The sequence below is a fragment of the Malaclemys terrapin genome, chromosome 24, assembly GCF_027887155.1.
Source record: "Malaclemys terrapin pileata isolate rMalTer1 chromosome 24, rMalTer1.hap1, whole genome shotgun sequence".
Lineage (NCBI taxonomy): Eukaryota > Metazoa > Chordata > Testudines > Emydidae > Malaclemys > Malaclemys terrapin.
Window position 1 is genome coordinate 8,690,423 of NC_071528.1, and position 19,939 is coordinate 8,710,361.

Below are 19,939 nucleotides of genomic sequence, written 5' to 3' on the forward strand. Positions count from 1 at the left end.
CGTCTCGCCCGGAAATGAAAAACAACCAGCACTGCACAATTCAGGTAGGAAATACAAATGCGTGGCTCCTGCCACGAGCCACTCCGGGGGTGGGCACAGCTTATGGGAGGAGCTGGGGCAAGGCCGGGTAGTGCTCTAGACGGAGCCAGTGCATGGGATATTCATGGCATCTGCAATGAAGTGGGTGATGGGAAGAGTCCCCTGTTTGGGGAATGGGCATCGCTCCCATGAAGACTTGGTTCAGCAATTGACTATTATTTGCATTCTGGTAACCCCTATGGGCTCCAACTCAAATCCAGGCACCATGGTGCTGGGCGATGAATATACACAGTCCCTGCCCCCAGCAGCTTACATCCCAACAGACAAGACAAAGAACGGGAAGAGAATGGCCCCACATCACACAGCAGGGGAGGGGAGGGGATCCCGCCACCAGCTAACACACACGAAAGCTGCTAACTGTCTTGTTCTCACCTAGGATTTTACTCTGCAAATTGGAAGCTCTTTGGAGCAGGGACCATCTCTTTGTTCTCTGTCTCTACGGTGCCTAACGCCATGATGGGGTTTCTAGGAGTTACCACAGTACAAATAATACGGAATAATCCATGTTAGTTAACACAGGCTAGCTAGCACACGGCGAAAACCCGACGTTGCTTCCTAGTGACGAGACGGCCTCCATGGCAGAGCTGTCTGAGGGACCTAGAACCGCCCCGTTGCCATAGTAGCTGCAAATCTCACAATCGCAGGGCAGCGCTACCCAAACCCAGGCCCCTGGCTAATGCCCTAACCACTGGACCAGGTTTCCTCTCTGGCTCAGACACTGGTCCCCCAATGAGATGAGGCTGGTGGCGTTCCCGACTCCGCGCATGGAGTCTTCTTCTTGGATTTTCCCTGCTGCTCGCGGTCAGGCTGCTTCACGTAGTTTTGCCCCAGGCCTGATGATTTTCCTGACACGTTTGAAACCGAATCCTTGCGGGTCAGGGCCCGGCGAAGGCGCTGCCATATCCTGCGTGTACTAGCGTTACCCAGTGTGTTAGGTTAAGAGAACAGCCTCTTTATCAGCTGGGGGCCCAGCTCAGGTGCAGAACAGCTGTACTCCGGCGGCGAGTGAGTTCTTAGCAAGCTACGCAGCTGGGTTGCAAGCCCCCCCATGGGCAGAGGTTTCTTCAGGCTCTGGCATCAAGCCTAAAGAGAACGTAGCTGCTTTGGGAGAGAACAGGTCTCTCGGCTCACAGGCTTACGGAGAATGTAGGTAGCGCACACATAATGGGGTAGTCTCTGTCTGCCAGCATCTACATGTTCTACCCACTGTCTTCCTGTTTCTGCTAGTCCCATCCTTGTCACTGCCAGATGCCTTTATCCATGGCTCTCCTGCCAAGAGAAGTCAGTCCACTAAAAGACAATGCCTCACCCAGCTTGTCTCTCTGTTCAGTCATGCAGGACAGAACTGTCTGTCTTTCCCTTTTGCGCAGGTTTGGACAGGCTGTTCTGGGGAGAAGCACAGTGTCAGTTGGGACTCTTGGCTTTTGCGCCAATTTGTCGTGTGTCCTTCAACATGGCACATAGGACCTGATCCAAACAGGGCCCACCCAGAGGATTCAGGGGGCCTGGGGTCTTTGGCGGCGGGGGTCCTTCCGCTCCAGGTCTTCGGGGCACTTCGGCGGCGGGTCCCGGAGCGCAGGGCTGGCTTTAAGCCGATTCGGCCGATTCCCCGGAATGGGGCCCCGCGCCTAAGAGGGCCCCACAACATCCGGGGCTACCGGCGGAGCGGGGGAGGGAAAAAAAGCCACGTCCTGCTTCTCCCCCTCCCTCCAGTGCTTGTGCCGCCATACAGCTGATCATCACAAGCCTGGGAGGGAGGGGTGAGGGGGAGGAATGCAGCATGCTTGGGGAAGACGCGGGGCCAGGGTGGGATCCAATGGGGCAGGGAGGGGGCGGAGTCGAGGCAGGGCCCGGGCGGAGGGCGCGAGACACTTCGTGTCCCGGTGTGGGGCCCCGCACCTGCTAAAGCCGGCCCTGCCAGAGCGAGTGAAGGACCCGCCGCAGAAGAAGCCCTCGCTGCCGAATTGCCACTGAAGACCCGGAGTGGAAGAAGCTCCAGGTCTTTGGCGGTGGGTCCTTAAATAAATTAATGGAGATATCGTATCTCCTAAAACCAGAAGGGACCTTGAAAGGTCATTGAGTCCAGCCCCGTGTCTTCACTAGCAGGACCAAGTACTGATTTTTGCCCCAGATCCCTAAGTGGTCCCCTCAAGGATTGAGCTTACAACCTTGGGTTTAGCAGGCCAATGCTCAAACCACTGAGCTATCCCTCTCCCCTCTTTCATTGAGCTATCCTGCCTTCACTTGCTCTGGATGTGTTCGGCGGCACTGAAGGACCTGCCGCCGAAGACCCGCCGAAAACTCTCGTGGGGACCCCTGAAAACTCTCGTGGGGGGCCCCTGCGGGGCCCGGGACAAATTGCCCCACTTGCCCCCCCGGGTGGCCCTGGATCCAAACGTTCGCTGAAATCAATGGAAAGTTTCTCCTTGACTTCAGTGCCCTTTGGATCAAGCCCATAGACCTTCCACCCACTTTACAGATGGGTGAACTGAGACGTGGAGTGGTCCTTCCTTAGTGAACTTTTGCCAAGTGCTTAGAGTCTCCCAGATCAAAGGCCCTGTAAAGAAGCAAACAACCAGTATTATTTTATTAAACCGCGGCCTCTTCTAATTCTTTTAATGGTGTTTTCTTTGTGGTTTTGGTTTGGAACATCCTCTTTTCATTAAGGAAAGAAAGAAAATCTGTCTTGGATTGAAATGACTTGACTTTATCCATTAATTTCATTATGTCCCAAAGTGCTCAGTTCAAACACCTGGGGCGTGATAAACAATAATTACCAGAAACTGGACCCCATGACCCAGAAATCAAGCCAAAAGAAAAACAAGGGATTTGGATAAATACAAATGTAACATTCTTACATGACAATAAAGCATCTCTCTCTCTGGTCTGTTACTGCATGAATGGATCTGAATCCCAGCTGTTCCCAGTGGTGAATTCTACCTCGAGGGCACAGTGGTTTGCTATGCTTCCCTCTTGCAAGATTTTGTGTCACACAGACCTCGGGCTGAGCATTTTGGCTCTGTCCGGTTGTGTTGCAGCCCCGGGTGTTGTGCGGGTCTTTGATCGGAGCACCAGGTACTTGCCACCCACCGGCACAATGGAGCACATGAAATGGGGAATGTGAGGCACTCAAGGCTGAGGTGTACAAGGTGTTGTGACGGGGCAAGGCCAGATGGCTATAGAAAAGTAATGGGAGATAGATATATTAGCCCCAGGCTAAACAAATCCCTGGTACCAGGATAAGTAAATGGTAGCTGCTCCAGGTCAATTAAGCCACCTGGGGCCAATTAAGATCTTTCCAGAAGGCAGTGGAGATTGCTAGGTTGATTGGGACACCTGAAGCCAGTCAGGGGCTGGCTGAAACTAGTTAAAAAGCCTCCCAGTGAGTCAGGTGGGTGCGCATGTCAGGAGCTGTGAGAAGTTGTGCTATTGGAGAGACTGAGCTGTATAAGGCATACTAGGTACAAGGAAGGAGGCCCTGAGGTAAGGGTGAAGTGGAGCTTGAGGAAGTGGGGGCTGCTGCGGGGAAGTAGCCCAGGGAATTGTACGTGTCCTGTTCCTAAAAGGTCAGTTACCAAAGCTGATACTATTAGGGTCCCTGGGTTGGAGCCCGGAGTAGAGGGCGGGCCTGGGCTCCCCCCTTTGCCCCCTGATTAATCACTGAGACTGGGAGACAACCGAGACTGTGCAAGGGAGGATAGCTTCTCCTCCCCTCCTTCGCTGGCTTATGATGAAAATGGCTCAGTAGACTATGACCCTTGTCTCTAGAGAGAGAAGGGTTAAGGGGAAGGTCACAGTGAACCTCTGAGGCGAGCGAAATCCATCAGGAAACGCAGGACCCATGGAGACAAGGACAGAGCTTTGTCACAGTGTGCTTAAGCATGGAGGGCGGATTTCACCCTGGGGTTGTGGACCAAAGGCGAGGCTGAAATCCCATCTAACGCCAATGGCCTTATACTGACCCTCTGCACAGGTGAATTTCATCCTGAGAGTCTAAGGCCAGGTCTGCTGTGCAGAGCCAATGCCGGCGGAGCTCCCTAGGGTAGACAGTGTATGCCAACAGAAAGAGGAGTTCTGGTGGTGCAGAAACACCACTGATCAGAAAGACACAAGCTGTGTGGACAGCAGCAGCACTCTGTCAGCAGAGCTGTTTTCACACTGGGGGTTTCCCGGCATAGCTATATCAGTTAAGGGGGGTGATCTTGTCACCCTTCTAGCTGACGTAGCTATGATTTTTTTCACCCTCCTCGCTGGCATAGTGGTGCTGGCAGAACGGTGTAGCATAGACCCAGCCTCAGGAACAGAGTATCTTCAAAGATGATGGGTGAAGAGATGGTGAAGCGTCAGGGGCAAACTCTGCTGGGTACTAAGATGCCAACAGCTGTTCCTGTAGCAGGACGACCGTGAGGGTCGAAGCACGGCTGAGCCCCTGCCAAACGATTGCACAGCAAAGCACCGCTGCGGCCAGTTGCAGATGTGCCAAGACCCTGGTGTCTCTATAGTCCCAGGGCTTCCATCAATCTCTTTGGGGAACTGGTTTCCTTAGCAAGAAAATCTCAGTCGCTTGCTGTGATCTACAAGTGATCCCTGGCTCAAGGAGTCCAGATGTCACTTTGCTGGACAGATCCGTCCGTTCCAGACAGATTGTGATGGGGGCCCGCTGACAGGAGTGGAGAAGTGTGACGCTGGCGTTGGAAACCAATACCCATTTTTTTTTAGAAAAAGAGACGCTGACGGGCATCCCCCCTCCATTGAATTATTATCTATGTGACAGTAGCACCTAAAAGCCCCAGCCAAGGCCAAGCGTCCATTGCGCGAGGTGTGGTGCATGCATCTGGGGAGCGACGCCGAAGAGCCAGGAAGCTATATAGGCAGCAAAAGTGTGTGTGGGGAACAGAGTTGAAAGGACTTGTCCCAGGCCTGAAGAGCAGCAGGACTAGGACCCAGGTTTCCTGCCTTATAGGCTTGGTTCCTGCTCCGCTACCCCCCCATGTCTGTGGGGGAAATCAAAGGTCCTGGGCTTCCAGCTGTTACCTTAGAACAGTTGTTCGTAGGTACTATTACCCAAGCCTGCACTGGAAACTCAGCCTCTTGTGAATGGCTCTCTAGGTTCACCTCCCTGGCTTAGCAATGACGGTGAGTGCGTAGGGGCTCCCTGCCTCCCACTGCATTCTGACGGCTTGCCCTGACCTGGGGTGGAGTTTGGGCTGCTTGGGCCTGGGGCAGGAGCCTCTCAACATGACTGACAGGTTAGACAGTGCACAGCGGACCAGAAAGCAGCAAGCAACACCTGGTGCAGCTGAGACCCTCGCGCCTCATCCTGTAGGATGCCGAGGCCAAAGGGAGTTAGGTGCCTTAATACCTTTGAGGAGCCAGGCCTGAGACCCCTTCAATTCACCCTTGGCATCACACCGACTCAGGAGCGTGCTGCACCTCCCACAAGGTTCTCGACAGCGCCCAGGATCAAGTACTCGGCAAACCGATACAGTGCAAACCTCGAGGAACTCGCCTTCTTTCCGTCACTACATCAAGTTCAGTCAGACTGTGCCTTGACCTGCTTCTTAATAAGCCCTTCAAAGTCAGGTCTGACTGCTCCAGTTGGAAGTCGGTTTCCCCGGGTCATTCATCTTGTGGGAGCTACGAGGGGCAGCACCGTCGACTTGCCCCCAGCTCTTTCTCCATGTGGTTACGTGGATTCTGTGGGCGGTAGCATAGCCACTGGCAGTCGTGTCTTTCTGTAGCGCCTGGCTCACATGCAGGATAACAGCCTACTACTATGTGCACCGAACAGAGCTGTACCTTTAGCACAAGTGGCAGGGGCTTGCGCTCTATTCCTGCTGCCAAGCCTGGGTAGATCCTTTACAATGGCATAGCAGAATTTTTTTTTTTTTTTTTACTTGCAATGGTCTATACATTGCTGTGAAATGCTCCAGAGAGTCCATCATGCACCCTCTGTAAGTGGGAGCCAGTCCGCGGCACAGCCCAATACGTAACGCTTCCAACCTCTTCAAGTATGGTTGTATTTCATCGGTGAAGCTCTTCAGGGACTTTGTGTTCCGTCATCATGGAATTTTTATGACTCCTTTGTGTGTATATAACGCGATTGCCCTGGAACGGGGAGAGATTAATCATTGTTCCTTTGTTAGTTTTCAGGAATTTTTAATGTCTATGTTTTTATCCATCCTTCATGTCAGAATGTGGGGTCCATGGGCTAGCTGACATTTCCAATGACTTAATTGCTTAGATTTTTCCCTTTATGTTTATGGACACTTGCTCATATTAGATTTTGAGTGAGACATTATGTACTGAGCACTTTCCGGCTGCCTTCAGATTTTTCACTCGGTTCCAGTGTCTCCTCTTACTGTGTATCATGTATTTAAAACATCCCTTCCCACATGGCTTGATGAATTAACTGGGATCTGGGAGGTGGACTAGAGAAATATTTAACATGGAACGTGTATGCCAAAATGTCGGAATGACATCTGAATCGAGGAGGGGCGTTTAGAAAACTCCTCTTAAGAAGTCTCTATATGGAAGAAAAGTATCAGGGGGTAGCCGTGTTAGTCTGTATCCACAAAAACAACAAGGAGTCTGGTGGCACCTTAAAGACTAACAGATTTACTTGGGCATAAGCTTTCGTGGGTAAAAAAACCTCACTTCTTCAGATGCATGGAGTGAAAGTTACAGCTGCAGGCATTATATAATGACACATGAAAAGAAGGGAGTTACCTCACAAGTGGAGAACCAGTGTTGACAGGGCCAATCCGATCGGGGTGGATGTAGTCCACTCCCAATAATAGATGAGGAGGTGCCAATTCCAGGCACTTTTGAAAATTTGGGCCATAAAGCCAACAGGGAGATCTCAGATATATCTGTGGCAGATGGATGCTTAGGACAAGGTGGGAGAAAAGGACTCTTGTGATCTGACACTAGTTACAGTCCTGGCCCTCAGCCAGGTCTATGATCCGCTTCATTGGGGGGGGGGGCTTCAATGGTCCATCTGGTCCCAGCACTTAGCAGCAGGGCTTAATTTGTACCAGGGCTGAGCCCCGGCACCTCTGGGCCTGGCCGTTCAGAGCCCCGGCACCTCTGGGCCTGGCCGTTCAGAGCCCCGGCACCTCTGGGCCTGGCCGTTCAGAGCCCCGGCACCTCTGGGCCTGGCAGTTCATAGTCCAGCTCCTCTGGGCCTGGCCATTCAGAGCCCCGGTGCCTCTAGGCCTGGCAGTTCATAGTCCAGCTCCTCTGGGCCTGGACGTTCAGAGCCCCGGTGCCTCTGGGCTTGCTGAATCAGTTATGAAAGTAAAAAAAATTGCTTGAGCCCTGGCACCTCTTTCATTACAGATTAAGCCCTGAGTAACAGGGCGGGTTGTGGGCCACGAGAGAGGGGCATTAGCGGAGCAGTGTCAGGGGAAAGCAGCAAGCCTGGGACCGCAATAGCCAGGGGGCTGTAGGTCAAGATTGAGAGGCATCAGCAAAAGTGTGTGCTGGAGGTGCTGTGGACTGGACTAGAGGTGGGGGCTGTGGGTCAGGACTGAGTGGCATTGGGGGCCCAGCACTGGGATAGGAGAGGCTGTAGGGGAGGTCCCGGCTGAGGTTGATGGTGGGGTGGAAGCTGTTGAAATCGTGGTGGAATTCTTCCAGAATTTCTTTCCATCAGATTGCATTCCCCTCTCCCCTGAACAAAGCTGGGAGTTTGCACTATGCAAAAAGGGGCGGCTTTCACCCTGTGCTTGGATTCCATCTTGATGCTTAGTGATGGGGAGGGGGGGAAATGAAGCTCTTTGCCTGTGAAAAATCCCTGTGTGATGCCCCTGGAGACTGGGCTTCCAGACCGACTCCCCAGCCAGGGCCGGCTCTAGGATTTTTGCCGCCCCAAGCAAAAAAATTTTGGCTGCCCCCCACCCCAGCACTGGGCTCTCCCCCTCCACCCACACCCCCTGCCGCTCCAACCCTGGGTTCTCCCCCTCACCCCACCCGCACTCCCTGCCATCCCAACTCTGGGCTCCCCCAGCAGTGCTGACTCCGCCCGCTCCCCTCTTGCCTCCAGTCGGTCCGGCGCTGTCAGGGTCGGGGTAAGCAGTGGGGCTCCTGGGCCGTGCCTCAGCTCAGGGTCCCTCCAGCTGGGGCTCCCGCCTCCAGGACCGGCCGGGACCCGGGAGGGCAGAGCCGGGGGAGTGCCCAGGCAGGGGGCTGAGGAGCCGGGGCAGGGCAGCCCCAGATGGAGCGGAGCCCTGGAGAGTGGGATGTGGGCCCCGCAGGGCAGCGCCCCGCCCTCTATGGCCCCGCTGCTGCTGCTGCTCCTGGCCGCCCTGGTGCAGTCCCTGGATGGCTCGGGCTGCTTCTCCCAGCCCCGGCTGCAACGCTGGGGGCAGCTGCCTTGCGGCACCTACAGGCGGCTCTGTATGCCCCCGCCCGAGTGTCCTGCGCTCGGAACCCGCCTGGCCATAAGGTGCGGGCGCTGCTTCCCGACACGAACCGCAGCGGCCCCAGGGCAGCCCCGGTGCAGGACGCACTGCTGCTGCCAGAGCCGGCTCTAGGCTTTTGCTGCCCAAGCGCCAAAAAAAAAAAAAAAAAAAAGGCTGGCTGGAATGCCGCCCCTGAAAATGTGCCGCCCCAAGCACCTGCTTGGTGCGCTGGTGCCTGGAGCCGGCCCTGTCCCCAGCACCCATAGCAGCACCGCATGCTCCTCCCACCCCACGGCTCTGCCCTGATCTGTCGGACTAGCTCCCAAGGGTGGGAAGGGCACAGCCGGTCCTACTGGTTTATTCACTCCCTGCTGGGAATGACGTTTGGTCTCTATCCACGGGGGCTGCATTCGAACTAACTTTGAGCCAACTGGTTTGGACAAACGAAGACTCTACATGAGCCTCCACCCCAGACTCACCCCCTTGGCAAAGGTTTGTGGAGGTGCAGGGCCGCCTTTGTTTTAAAACGACTGGACGTGGTTTTTGCAGGGGCCTCGGCCTGCCCTGGTTCCAGCCGAGGCGGGAGCTGCAGTACAAGTGCTAGGAGAGAAGCCGATGCTGACCTCACCACAAGCAGCCCATAGAGGAGACGTCACAAGGAAACCGGTTCTTGCGAGATGTTGGAATCAAGATGAGCATTTCAGCCTCCAGCCCTTGGGTCCAATCCAGCTCTCGCCGAATACAATTGGGAGGGAGGCTTTGATGGGAGTTGGATCAGACTCCGGCTGAGGTTATCCCATCTCGAGCGTGTACCAGCAACCTCGTCGTGAACGCTTCAGAGTCACGTTCCCAGCCCCCCTGAGCACACGCCTGACTTGGTCCCACCCAAAAAGCCCCTATAGCACACAACTGACCCGGTCCCACCCCAGCATAAGACGAATCTGTCTGAAAATGGAAAATCCAGCACTTGCCAGCCCTTCCGTGCAATATTGCGCTGTTAGAATAATTGCACGCAAGTCCCTCTATGAACCTCAGCTTTGCCTACGCCTAATGGCTTCCCTGAATGTGGATCTGAAATGCTAATGGGCAGCAGCACACGAGACACGGATTATGGCGTGGCAGGAGACATGATAAAGGCACAGCAGGGGCCTCGCACTGCCTCTTTGCAAGCCAAGCTAGCACTCAGCACGTTTCAGCTTCCCCCTCCTCTTGTTACTCAGAGTCCGGAGCGACTGGAGCGAAGACGGAGACGGAGCACATTACGACGGCATCTGCCAGGCCCAAACTCTCCGGGGACCCCAGGGTGTTCCCCAACAAACTGTCAACGATCATTTGGGTGGGGAAGGGCTAGGTTTTCCAAACTGGCAGCCGAAACTGGACGTGCAAGATATGCATGTGCAAAAAGGCTAATTGCATGTAACCAGATCTGCAGGGTCCGGGGCGCTACCTGTAGTCACAGTATTGCTGCTCTCGGGGGAGTGCACGCGGGGGAGGAGAGGGGTACAGGGAAGCCTTCGCTGACAGCCACAGCTAAGCAAGAAGCAGCCAGACTCTTGCCTTCCAAGAGCAGGATGCGAGTGACACCAGCAGCACTAGGACCACGGAGAGTGGGGTGTGGCGAGTCCTTGCTCTCCGCCAGCTAGCAGAGCGCACTGCTTCTGTAGTTGGATAGCCATTCATAGTCTTTGTTTAATCCTGAGCTGATGGTGTCAAATTTGCAGATGAACTGAAGCTCAGCAGTTTCTCTTTGAAGTCTGGTCCTGAAGTTTTTTTGCTGCAGGATGGCTACCTTTAAATCTGCTATTGTGTGGCCAGGGAGGTTGAAGTGTTCTCCTACAGGTTTTTGTATATTGCGATTCCGAATATCTGACTTGTGTCCATTTATCCTTTTACGTAGGGACAGTCCAGTTTGGCCAATGTACATAGCAGAAGGGCATTGCTGGCACATGATGGCGTATATAACATTGGTGGACGTGCAGGAGAATGAGCCAGTGATGTTGTAGCCGATCTGGTTAGGTCCTGTGATGGTGTCGCTGGTGTAGATATGTGGGCAGAGTTGGCATCGAGGTTTGTTGCATGGGTTGGTTCCTGAGTTAGAGTTGTTATGGTGCGGTGCGTGGTTGCTGGTGAGAATATGCTTAAGGTTGGCAGGTTGTCTGTGGGCGAGGACTGGCCTGTGAAAGTGAGGGATCATTGTCCAGGATGGGTTGTAGATCACTGATGATGCATTGGAGAGGTTTAAGCTGAGGACTGTAGGTGATGGCCAGTGGAGTTCTGTTGGTTTCTTTCTTGGGTTTGTCTTGCATCAGGAGCTTCTGGGTACACGTCTGGCTCTGTTGATTTGTTTCCTTATTTCCTCATGTGGGTATCGTAGTTTTGAGAATGCTTGGTGAAGATCTTGTAGGTGTTGGTCTCTGTCTGAGGGGTTGGAGCAAATGCGGTTGTACCTCAGCGCTTGGCTGTAGACGATGGATCATGTGGTGTGTCCGGGATGGAAGCTGGAGGTATGAAGGTAGGCATAGCAGTCAGTGGGTTTTTGGTATAGGGTGGTGTTAACATGACCATCACTTATTTGTATCGTGGTGTCTAGGAAGTGGACCTCCTGTGTAGATTGGTCCAGGCTGAGGTCGATGGTGGGGTGGAAGCTGTTGAAATCGTGGTGGAATTCTTCCAGAATCTCTTTCCCATGGGTCCAGATGAGGAAGATGTCGAAGATGCCCCTTCTCTACCTACGCTACATTGACAACATCTTCCTCATCTGGACCCATGGGAAAGAGATTCTGGAAGAATTCCACCACGATTTCAACAGCTTCCACCCCACCATCGACCTCAGCCTGGACCAATCTACACAGGAGGTCCACTTCCTAGACACCACGATACAAATAAGTGATGGTCATGTTAACACCACCCTATACCAAAAACCCACTGACTGCTATGCCTACCTTCATACCTCCAGCTTCCATCCCGGACACACCACATGATCCATCGTCTACAGCCAAGCGCTGAGGTACAACCGCATTTGCTCCAACCCCTCAGACAGAGACCAACACCTACAAGATCTTCACCAAGCATTCTCAAAACTACGATACCCACATGAGGAAATAAGGAAACAAATCAACAGAGCCAGACGTGTACCCAGAAGCTCCTGATGCAAGACAAACCCAAGAAAGAAACCAACAGAACTCCACTGGCCATCACCTACAGTCCTCAGCTTAAACCTCTCCAATGCATCATCAGTGATCTACAACCCATCCTGGACAATGATCCCTCACTTTCACAGGCCAGTCCTCGCCCACAGACAACCTGCCAACCTTAAGCATATTCTCACCAGCAACCACGCACCGCACCATAACAACTCTAACTCAGGAACCAACCCATGCAACAAACCTCGATGCCAACTCTGCCCACATATCTACACCAGCGACACCATCACAGGACCTAACCAGATCGGCTACAACATCACTGGCTCATTCTCCTGCACGTCCACCAATGTTATATACGCCATCATGTGCCAGCAATGCCCTTCTGCTATGTACATTGGCCAAACTGGACTGTCCCTACGTAAAAGGATAAATGGACACAAGTCAGATATTCGGAATCGCAATATACAAAAACCTGTAGGAGAACACTTCAACCTCCCTGGCCACACAATAGCAGATTTAAAGGTAGCCATCCTGCAGCAAAAAAACTTCAGGACCAGACTTCAAAGAGAAACTGCTGAGCTTCAGTTCATCTGCAAATTTGACACCATCAGCTCAGGATTAAACAAAGACTATGAATGGCTATCCAACTACAGAAGCAGTGCGCTCTGCTAGCTGGCGGAGAGCAAGGACTCGCCACACCCCACTCTCCGTGGTCCTAGTGCTGCTGGTGTCACTCGCATCCTGCTCTTGGAAGGCAAGAGTCTGGCTGCTTCTTGCTTAGCTGTGGCTGTCAGCGAAGGCTTCCCTGTACCCCTCTCCTCCCCCGCGTGCACTCCCCCGAGAGCAGCAATACTGTGACTACAGGTAGCGCCCCGGACCCTGCAGATCTGGTTACATGCAATTAGCCTTTTTGCACATGCATATCTTGCACGTCCAGTTTCGGCTGCCAGTTTGGAAAACCTAGCCCTTCCCCACCCAAATGATCGTTGACAGTTTGTTGGGGAACACCCTGGGGTCCCCGGAGAGTTTGGGCCTGGCAGATGCCGTCGTAATGTGCTCCGTCTCCGTCTTCGCTCCAGTCGCTCCGGACTCTGAGTAACAAGAGGAGGGGGAAGCTGAAACGTGCTGAGTGCTAGCTTGGCTTGCAAAGAGGCAGTGCGAGGCCCCTGCTGTGCCTTTATCATGTCTCCTGCCACGCCATAATCCGTGTCTCGTGTGCTGCTGCCCATTAGCATTTCAGATCCACATTCAGGGAAGCCATTAGGCGTAGGCAAAGCTGAGGTTCATAGAGGGACTTGCGTGCAATTATTCTAACAGCGCAATATTGCACGGAAGGGCTGGCAAGTGCTGGATTTTCCATTTTCAGACAGATTCGTCTTATGCTGGGGTGGGACCAGGTCAGTTGTGTGCTATAGGGGCTTTTTGGGTGGGACCAAGTCAGGCGTGTGCTCAGGGGGGCTGGGAACGTGACTCTGAAGCGTTCACGACGAGGTTGCTGGTACACGCTCGAGATGGGATAACCTCAGCCGGAGTCTGATCCAACTCCCATCAAAGCCTCCCTCCCAATTGTATTCGGCGAGAGCTGGATTGGACCCAAGGGCTGGAGGCTGAAATGCTCATCTTGATTCCAACATCTCGCAAGAACCGGTTTCCTTGTGACGTCTCCTCTATGGGCTGCTTGTGGTGAGGTCAGCATCGGCTTCTCTCCTAGCACTTGTACTGCAGCTCCCGCCTCGGCTGGAACCAGGGCAGGCCGAGGCCCCTGCAAAAACCACGTCCAGTCGTTTTAAAACAAAGGCGGCCCTGCACCTCCACAAACCTTTGCCAAGGGGGTGAGTCTGGGGTGGAGGCTCATGTAGAGTCTTCGTTTGTCCAAACCAGTTGGCTCAAAGTTAGTTCGAATGCAGCCCCCGTGGATAGAGACCAAACGTCATTCCCAGCAGGGAGTGAATAAACCAGTAGGACCGGCTGTGCCCTTCCCACCCTTGGGAGCTAGTCCGACAGATCAGGGCAGAGCCGTGGGGTGGGAGGAGCATGCGGTGCTGCTATGGGTGCTGGGGACAGGGCCGGCTCCAGGCACCAGCGCACCAAGCAGGTGCTTGGGGCGGCACATTTTCAGGGGCGGCATTCCAGCCAGCCTTTTTTTTTTTTTTTTTTTTGGCGCTTGGGCAGCAAAAGCCTAGAGCCGGCCCTGGCAGCAGCAGTGCGTCCTGCACCGGGGCTGCCCTGGGGCCGCTGCGGTTCGTGTCGGGAAGCAGCGCCCGCACCTTATGGCCAGGCGGGTTCCGAGCGCAGGACACTCGGGCGGGGGCATACAGAGCCGCCTGTAGGTGCCGCAAGGCAGCTGCCCCCAGCGTTGCAGCCGGGGCTGGGAGAAGCAGCCCGAGCCATCCAGGGACTGCACCAGGGCGGCCAGGAGCAGCAGCAGCAGCGGGGCCATAGAGGGCGGGGCGCTGCCCTGCGGGGCCCACATCCCACTCTCCAGGGCTCCGCTCCATCTGGGGCTGCCCTGCCCCGGCTCCTCAGCCCCCTGCCTGGGCACTCCCCCGGCTCTGCCCTCCCGGGTCCCGGCCGGTCCTGGAGGCGGGAGCCCCAGCTGGAGGGACCCTGAGCTGAGGCACGGCCCAGGAGCCCCACTGCTTACCCCGACCCTGACAGCGCCGGACCGACTGGAGGCAAGAGGGGAGCGGGCGGAGTCAGCACTGCTGGGGGAGCCCAGAGTTGGGATGGCAGGGAGTGCGGGTGGGGTGAGGGGGAGAACCCAGGGTTGGAGCGGCAGGGGGTGTGGGTGGAGGGGGAGAGCCCAGTGCTGGGGTGGGGGGCAGCCAAAATTTTTTTGCTTGGGGCGGCAAAAATCCTAGAGCCGGCCCTGGCTGGGGAGTCGGTCTGGAAGCCCAGTCTCCAGGGGCATCACACAGGGATTTTTCACAGGCAAAGAGCTTCATTTCCCCCCCTCCCCATCACTAAGCATCAAGATGGAATCCAAGCACAGGGTGAAAGCCGCCCCTTTTTGCATAGTGCAAACTCCCAGCTTTGTTCAGGGGAGAGGGGAATGCAATCTGATGGCCCAGCTTCCACTCATCTGCAGCATAACCCCATTGTAGCCAGTGGCAGCTGCCCCCCCCCACACACACACACGGCTTTTGGGACACCAGTTATAAATACTCAGATCCAGTAGACCCAATCTGCCCTCAATGACCCCCTCTTTGCTGGCCCATTTAGAGAGCCCCTGATGCCTACAGGGGGTGCATGATGGCATAGTTACCCCACCTGTACCCTCCCCTTAAGTAAGTGGGGCTTAAATTGCATGGAATATTCCATGTTGGGATGGGTTTCAGCCCAAGTGCAAACCTGGTAAAGATTAGCCTGGACTTCTTTGGGCAGCACTGGACCCTATGATATGAAGAGTTACCTGATGTTTTAGGAGCCCTTTACTCAGGCCTTGTCTACATGAGGGAAATTTGCAGAGGAAGTAAATTAAACTAAACCGAATTAAGGCCGCTTTAATTCTGAATTACAGCATCCCCACAGGGTTTAATGCAGGTTAACTACTCCACTTCAAATTCACACCTTTAGTGAATTCAGATTAACGGATGTCCCTGTGTAGACAAGTCCTAAATTGCACTGGTGTAAACCCCATTCTGCTCTGGTGCATTGTGTCTACATTAGGGGGTCAGTATGGCTTTGTGGATAGAGCCCTGACCTAGGACTCAGGGAAGCTGGATACCACTCCTGGCTCTACTGTTGGGTGACTTTAGGAAAGTCACCTCACCTGTCTGTGCCTCAGTTTCCCCATCTGTGAAATGGGACTAATGTCACTGACCTCCTTTGATGAACGGCACTATATAACAGTGAGGTATTACTCATGGTCCAGCTTCACTGGTGCAAATTACCCTCATGCAGGCAGGGTCTCAGTCATCTGTGAGCGCCTTCCATTTGACACGGCAGCATAAATATTTAAACTAGCGGCGTGGACGTGGGGGACCGAGATGTGTGTGAAATGCCCTTTGCAAGGTCTTTAGCTCCTCGGGTTACAGCAGCAGCACATGGAAATCATTACGGCTCTGAAACAGGGCTTGCAGTTTTATATACTGGTGACAATAACAGCATCAAATCCATCAGCTCCTCCAATCCCAATAATTTAATTCCCCTTGTAAAATCAAGTAATTGCAAACACGTGGCCTTGTTCTCTGCTTTCTTCTGCACCAGCAGCTACTATTAATTCAGCCTTGGCATAAAAGTTCCCGCTGACTCCAGGGCAAGCCGCATTAGCCTGTGCCCAGGCTGACGGGATCTGGCGAGTTTTAAGCACATAATGGCTGGAGGCTCCGGTTCTCATCTTAGCTGCTGATCGGGGACAGGAGTCAGGGCGCGCTGACATGGTGACAGAAGGGACAGTCAGGCCTGCCGTCTCAAAGCTTCTCCAGAGGTCAGAACAACCTCTCTGCTGCTGTGCTAGCGGTCAGGCCTGGGGGCAGCAAAGGGCCTGCAGGGGGGGGTTGAGGTTGGAGCTGCAGAGAGGAGGGACAGTGTGGTACAATGGTGAGCGAGCTGCACGACGGTGAAGGAGACTTGGGTTCTCTGCTAAGCGACCCTTGGCAAGTCCCTTCCCCTCTCTGGGCACGTCTACGTGGCAAGCAGAAACCCGTGGCAGCAAATCCCAGAGCTCAGGGCTACAGACTTGGGCTCGTGCTGTGGCATTAAAAATAGCCTTGTAGACATCAGGGCGTGGGGCCTGCCCCCCCAGGCTTCAGAGCCCGAGCTCCAGCCCAAGCCTGAACATCTACACAGCTCTGTTTCCCCTCCCGCCTCCTGTCTGTTTTGTCTCTTTGTGTATGTACAGCACCTGGCACGGTGGGGCTCTGATCTCCATCTGGCCCCTAGGTGTAGCGTCCTGTTGTGATGGGGGGTATCAACGCCGCTCTGGCAGTGACGGGGTTAAGGGGAGCCGCTGAACCCAATTAGGGGAGGCGGGTCGTTAAGGATTAGGACCAGCTGAGGAGATCTAGGCTGGGCAGTGCCTATAAAGGAAGGACCCCAGGGCAAGGAGACCCAGAGACCAGCCCATCCAGGAGAGAGGCAGGTGGGAGTTTCTGCTCTCTGGGAAAGGACCCAGAGAGGGGCTTGTGGGAAGGCGCCTGTGTCCTGGCTGGGGCTGTCTCTGAAGGAAAAGCTGGAGACACCTAAAGCAGGCTTGGGAGGCTTCAGGGGAGAACCCTGTGTGTCTGTGGCTTCGGAGGAGCTGGGCCTGCGGGGCAAAGCCCTGGGCAGCGCTGTCTAACAGGGCGAAGAGGATCTCTGCAGATCCTGGGCCAGGGGTGAATTGCCCACTGAGACTGGGAAGGGTGGAGGAGTTTTCATTCCACTGAGCGGTGAACTGGGAGGTGGTTAACCTGGAAGAGTTGGGACTCTCCCTGTGGCGTGGCCCCAGATCACGGCAGGGGGCAGGGGGGAAGGCAGAGGCCTGTGGTGCTGGGTCTCGCCACGAGGAGGCGCTCTGGGGCGGTGAGTCTGGGATGAATACCGGGCTGCTGGGGGGGACTGAGGTGTGCTGACACAGCTTCCGGAGTGCATTACAGCTGCTGCAGGTGAGGACTGAGTCGTGACCTGGGGCCAATGACTTCAACAGGAGCTGGGGCAGGGCCTCTGTCTCCAGTAATACGACAGGTTCCTGGTCTGCGTGTGCTGCCAGCCCAGGAGCCTGCCGGCATGGTAACAGAGCTGGCCTGGGCCTGGGTGTGAGCCTGGGATTCGTGGCATTAGTGAGGCTAGGGGAGGTAGAGAGGAAGGGGGGTGGGGCGATAGCGGGGCTGGGGGGTGGGCTACATGAGGAGGGGCTTTGGGGCAATAGTGGTGCCAGGGGGGAAAGACTAGAGGGGAGATGGTTGGGCAGTAGTCATTTGGGGGAGGGCTAGAGGGGAGGGGGTTTGAGGCACTAGCAGCACAGGGTGGGGGGGCTAGAGGGGAGGGGGTTTGAGGTGGGGCACTAGCGGCACAGGGTGGGGGGGCTAGAGGGGAGGGGGTTTGAGGCACTAGCGGCACTGGGGGGGCTAGAGGGGAGGGGGTTTGAGGCACTAGCGGCACTGGGGGGGCTAGAGGGGAGGGGGGTTGAGGTGGGGCACTAGCGGCATTGGGGGGGCTAGAGGGGAGGAGGTTTGGGGGGGCACTAGCAGCACAGGGTGGGGGGGCTAGAGGGGAGGGAGTTTGAGGCACTAGCGGCACTGGGGGGGGCTAGAGGGGAGGGGGTTTGAGGTGGGCACTAGTGGCACTGGGGGGGCTAGGGGAGGGGGTTTGAGGCACTAGCGGCACAGGGTGGGGGGGCTAGAGGGGAGGGGGTTTGAGGGGGGCACTAGCGGCACGGGGTGGGGGGGCTAGAGGGGTTTGGGGCGTGAGCAGCGCAGAGGGGAGGTTGCCCGGAGATGCTATTTTCAAACAACATTCCATGGAAACCTTTAAAATTAAATTCATGGATCAACACTGGGCTGAATTCTCCAGCTCCGCAGGGAAAAGGCTGGGCGTTCCAGGAGACGACTCATCCCAAATCCTGCAGGGTGACAACGTCTTCAACCCTCCACCTTGGGAGAGTTGTACCTGCTCCTCCAGCAACCTGCTGCTTCTGCTGGTGAGAAGGGGAGCGCCTGGGAACCGGGCTGGATCTGCCCCCTCCCTGCCTGCCGTTGAGAGAGTCCCGTAGGACTGGTGTCATTTCCATGTGTTTGAGGCGAGCGGGTCTCCATTTCCCACCAGCCAGGCCTTGGACAATGCCACCTGTTTCAACATCCCATTGTTGCAACAGCCAACCCAGCCATCTTCATTCCCCCGCCTCCTGTCCCCATGGCTTTAACCTGCCTGCTCCCCCCACTAATCTGCCCCACTGTATAAATATCTCAAAGGAAGTGTGGAGAGCTTTCAAGTCCCTGTTGCTAGGAGCAACCCTTTTATTAGCAGCCACACATGTTGGGCACATGTGTCCAAAGGAACATCTGTCCCGGAGAGGCAACATCAGGCAGCAGCGTCATCAGGAGAGCTATTTTCAGCCCAAACCTGTATCGCCAGTCTCTCTAAAAGCATGAACGTTCCAGGCTGGGCTATAAGATCAGACCCTAAATAAAACTTCCACCTCATGGCACTGGTTATCCAACAGAACAGAAATGCTAATGGGACGTTTGCAAGGAGGCCAAACCTCAGCGGAGGGAGAGACGGCTGCAGCAGTCACAGTGTTAGGCAGATAAGGTTCAATGAGGCAATCTCTTCCTCCTTGTACCCTGTCCATCCTCCTGCTCTCGGCATTCAGGCACCATGGTGATGAGCAAGGGATGCTAGATAGATGATTGATGAGCTGTGATGCCATAGCAGCCCGGCGCTCTAGTTATGGGCCATGGTAGGTGCTGGACAAACACAGACCCCCCAAGGGCTACAGCTGGTGCTGCTCCCTTCTGGGGCTCTGGCACAGGTGGGGAGTGGGCAAAGGTGGCTTTAAACCAGCTTTGTGCCTCCTAGGGTCTGCCCGGTCTGGGGGTTGGTGTGACCCAAGACGTAAATCAGAGCAGCCCCAGGGGTTCCTCTAACTTGTGGCGGTCCTCATTGCCCGCTGGCCCTGGCATGCCCCTAGGCCTGGCACTGCAAGAGGGGGCCGTGTAGGCAGGGCCGACTCTAGGTTTTTTGCCGCCCCAAGCAAAAAAATTTTTGGCTGCCCCCCACCCCAGCGCTGGGCTCTCCCCCCCCCCACCCGCACCCCCTGCCGCCCCAACTCTGGGCTGTCCCCCCACCCCACCCACACTCCCTGCCACCCCAACTCTAGGCTGTCCCCTCCACCCATCAGCACAACCACCTCCACCTCCACCAGCACAACCACCAGCACCACCACCTCCATTAGCACAACCACCTCCACCATCACCTCCATTAGCACAACCACCTCCACCATCACCTCCATTAGCACAACCACCTCTACCAGTACCTCCATCAGCACAACCACCTCCATCACCACCACCACCAGCACTGGTTTGACTTCAGCGGCATTTTTGGTACAGACGTAGAGGGGGAGCCCGCCCGGCCATAAGGTGCAGGTGCTGCTTCCCGACGTGAACTGCAGCGGCCCCAGGGCACTCCTAGTGCAGGACGCGCTGCTGCTGCCAGAGCCGGCTCTAGGCTTTTGCTGCCCAAGCACAAAAAAAAAAAGAGGCTGGCTGGAATGCCGCCCCTGAAAATGTGCCGCCCCAAGCACCTGCTTGATTCGCTGGTGCCTGGAGCCGGCCCTGCGTGTAGGATTGTGTATGTCAGTCCTATGTTGCT

General features: G+C 55.3%; 1 protein-coding gene across 1 annotated transcript in view; it reads right to left on the reverse strand.

Annotated features, from left to right (window-relative positions):
• Window positions 1-19,628, reverse strand: part of LOC128828896 (basic proline-rich protein-like) — a 33,066-nt gene extending 13,438 nt beyond the window's left edge. The window contains exons 1-2 of the mRNA XM_054013928.1: window positions 19,463-19,628; window positions 12,623-12,738 (exon numbers count right to left, since the gene is read on the reverse strand). Of these exons, the coding sequence (XP_053869903.1) occupies window positions 12,623-12,738; window positions 19,463-19,628 (282 nt within the window). The remainder of the gene's footprint in view (window positions 1-12,622; window positions 12,739-19,462) is intronic.
• Window positions 19,629-19,939: the final 311 nt, after the last annotated feature.